General features: G+C 38.0%; 1 protein-coding gene across 1 annotated transcript in view; it reads left to right on the forward strand.

Annotated features, from left to right (window-relative positions):
- The window catches only part of LOC107741420 (DNA-directed RNA polymerase II subunit GRINL1A-like), a 23,751-nt gene that overhangs the window by 13,967 nt on the left and 7,128 nt on the right, over positions 1-2,656 (forward strand). Inside the window, exon 2 of the mRNA XM_016554144.1 lies at positions 2,129-2,246. Coding sequence (XP_016409630.1) covers positions 2,137-2,246 — 110 coding nt within the window. The 5' untranslated portion in view covers positions 2,129-2,136. The remainder of the gene's footprint in view (positions 1-2,128; positions 2,247-2,656) is intronic.

The following is a 2,656-nucleotide window of genomic DNA, read 5'->3' on the forward strand; positions in this document are numbered from 1 at the left end:
GGTAAGCCCCGCCCCCCTTAGTTACTGTTGCTCACTCGGACAAACAAACGGAGTTGCTCACTCTCTTACAATGACAGCTGCCAGTGAAAACCTTCTTCCAAAGTGTTTCTGATCAATTTGGGACACAGATGGACCTTCAAGTTGGACTTAAATATGCCATGGAGGGATATATAAAAGATATTAAAACAAATATGTAAAAATACAGATCACAATGCAAACGGGAGAATTATGTTAGGGTCGTCACGATCGCAATGACAACATCCCGGATCAACACTGTTCATATACTGCAGAGTAAGATTAAATTAATTTACATTTAACCAGATTAATATGGAGAGGCACTCTAATATAGACCTTCGTTTATGTGTTTTTGACTTTCACTGCACGGTACATGACGTGAGAACAGTTCGCTATTTAGGTTTGTACTTTAGCATGGATGGACTCACTAACTTTAACGCTGTTAGTTAGTTTTAGCCAGAGATACCTTGCTGAAGCACAAAATGACATTAATGTTCTGCTTGAGTAAATGAAAAGTATAACTTAATGAGAGTATGACAACCAGAAAATGAACGTTTTCGTCTTCATTGTGATTGGGGTTGAATGCTTATGCCGAGTTGAAAAAAAAAGAAAGAAAAAAAAAAAATTTTTTGTAATGCCCCACCCACCCCAGAGGATCAGAGCCCAAGCTTCCGCTGGCGCTTGGTGTTCAGCTTCCACACTGTGCTCCTCAATAGTGATGGGAAGTCCGGTTCTTTTCCGCGAACCGGTTCTTTCGGACAGTTCTCAAACCTCCGAGATGGGCAGAACCATCATGATCCTCATCCTCAAACACTAAATAATGTGATCTAATCCTGTAAGCTCCAAAAATGTTAAAACCACCGTAAACATCTGATTATCCCTCAAACCCTTTCCCAGAAGGTCCACGACACTCACTGGTCTGTTCCTTATATTGCTAAAAAGACTGTTACGCTGATCTTCATATTTACTACATTTAAAGAGCACATGCTCTACTGTTTCAAAAACACCACATTCATCACACATACCATTTTCATGCTTCCCCATTAATGCAAGTGTTGAATTTAGTCCTGTGTGACCCATCCTTAATCTAGAAATCATTACTTCTTCCTTTCGGTGTCTTCCATAAAACTGTTCTTTTTTCCCTACTGATTTTACAGTATTATAATACCACCTACCCGTGCTGCTATTTTCCCATCTTTGTTGCCATATTCTTATTGTTTCCCTATTAATTACTGATTTTATCTCATTCCTTCCCAGAGGTACCTTAACATCCACCAAGTTTTTCTTTAAAGCTTCTTTTGCTAATTTATCCGCTGTTTCATTCCCTACTATCCCGATATGTGCCGGTACCCAGCAAAAGTATACGATTATACCCTCTATTTTCAGTCTGTACAGTAATGTATAAATTTCTACTAGCAGGTCTTCTCTATCAGTTTTTGTCGACAATATACTTTTAAGAGCTGATGAAGAATCTGAGCAAATTACAGTCGGAGTCCTATTTGACTTAATCTGTTCTATCCACTGCAATCCTACTATTATAGCAGTTAATTCTGTAGAATATACGGACATTTGTCACTTAACCTTAAACTTATTTTCGTCTTAAATCTTGAAATGTACACTCCTATGCCCACTTTTTGTTTGATTGGGTCTTTAGACCCATCTGTATATACCTGTATAAAAGAATAAAAATTTTCTCTCATAAAAATATTGATTTCATAACTATTAGTATATCTTTCTTCTGCTTTTTGGTCGCCTTGTCTCTCATGAACATTGAGCATATGTAAACGACGGTTTTAACAATAAAATACGGACGTCAAACTTCACATTTGATTGTAAGAATTTTCTGATTCAGAATCCTTTTTTAACCTTAAATGTAATTTTACAAAAACTTGTTGAGGATGTCAAAATGTAGAACTCCGATTGACTTTGGGTCTTTTATTTTGTAATGAATGTGAACTATCTAGTGTATTATCGTCGCTTACTTCATTGCCAATGCTTATTTTGACTCATGGCGGAATAAGTGAATATCTGACGTCCTCTCTCACCAGTCATGAGGACGTGTAGAGTGAACGTGTCAGTGTGAGATTTTTACTGGTTTTCTTATTCTTCACAGATTTGATCATGTCGTCGGCGTGGACGGCGCGCCAAGGGGAAGCGGGTGATCTGGGCAGCAAGAGTAAAGATCAGCTCTTGGAGATGCTGTCAAGAGAAGAAAAGTTACTGTCTAATAAGTAAGTGATTTCCCCCCTACTTTTCCCCATTTTATTTCATTTTATTTTAGCCTGAATATATAATTCACGATGTGTATAGCTAAATCAGGATTTAAGATTACTGGCTAGATTACTATGATGATTAAATATTCTGGATCATTCCGAATCCGTGGGCGCCTGCGCAACTTCGCAGTGTTGCCAAGTCCGCGGGTTTCCTGCGGTAGTTTTAGTAGCAATTGTTTTTTTTGTTGTTGTTATATCCTGGCAACCCTGAAACTTCAGTACTAAAATCATGACGTCATGATTTACCCCCGGCTAAGCAAGTCCGCTTATGGTGGTTTTGCTGTCTTTCTGCAAGCAATGTTAATTTCACCATGTTAATTAGATAATTTGTCATTAAATACGTATTAATGTACGTGACGTCCTGTTCA

This window comes from Sinocyclocheilus rhinocerous, unplaced genomic scaffold (genome assembly GCF_001515625.1).
Source record: "Sinocyclocheilus rhinocerous isolate Xijiao unplaced genomic scaffold, SAMN03320098_v1.1 scaffold1007, whole genome shotgun sequence".
NCBI lineage: Eukaryota > Metazoa > Chordata > Actinopteri > Cypriniformes > Cyprinidae > Sinocyclocheilus > Sinocyclocheilus rhinocerous.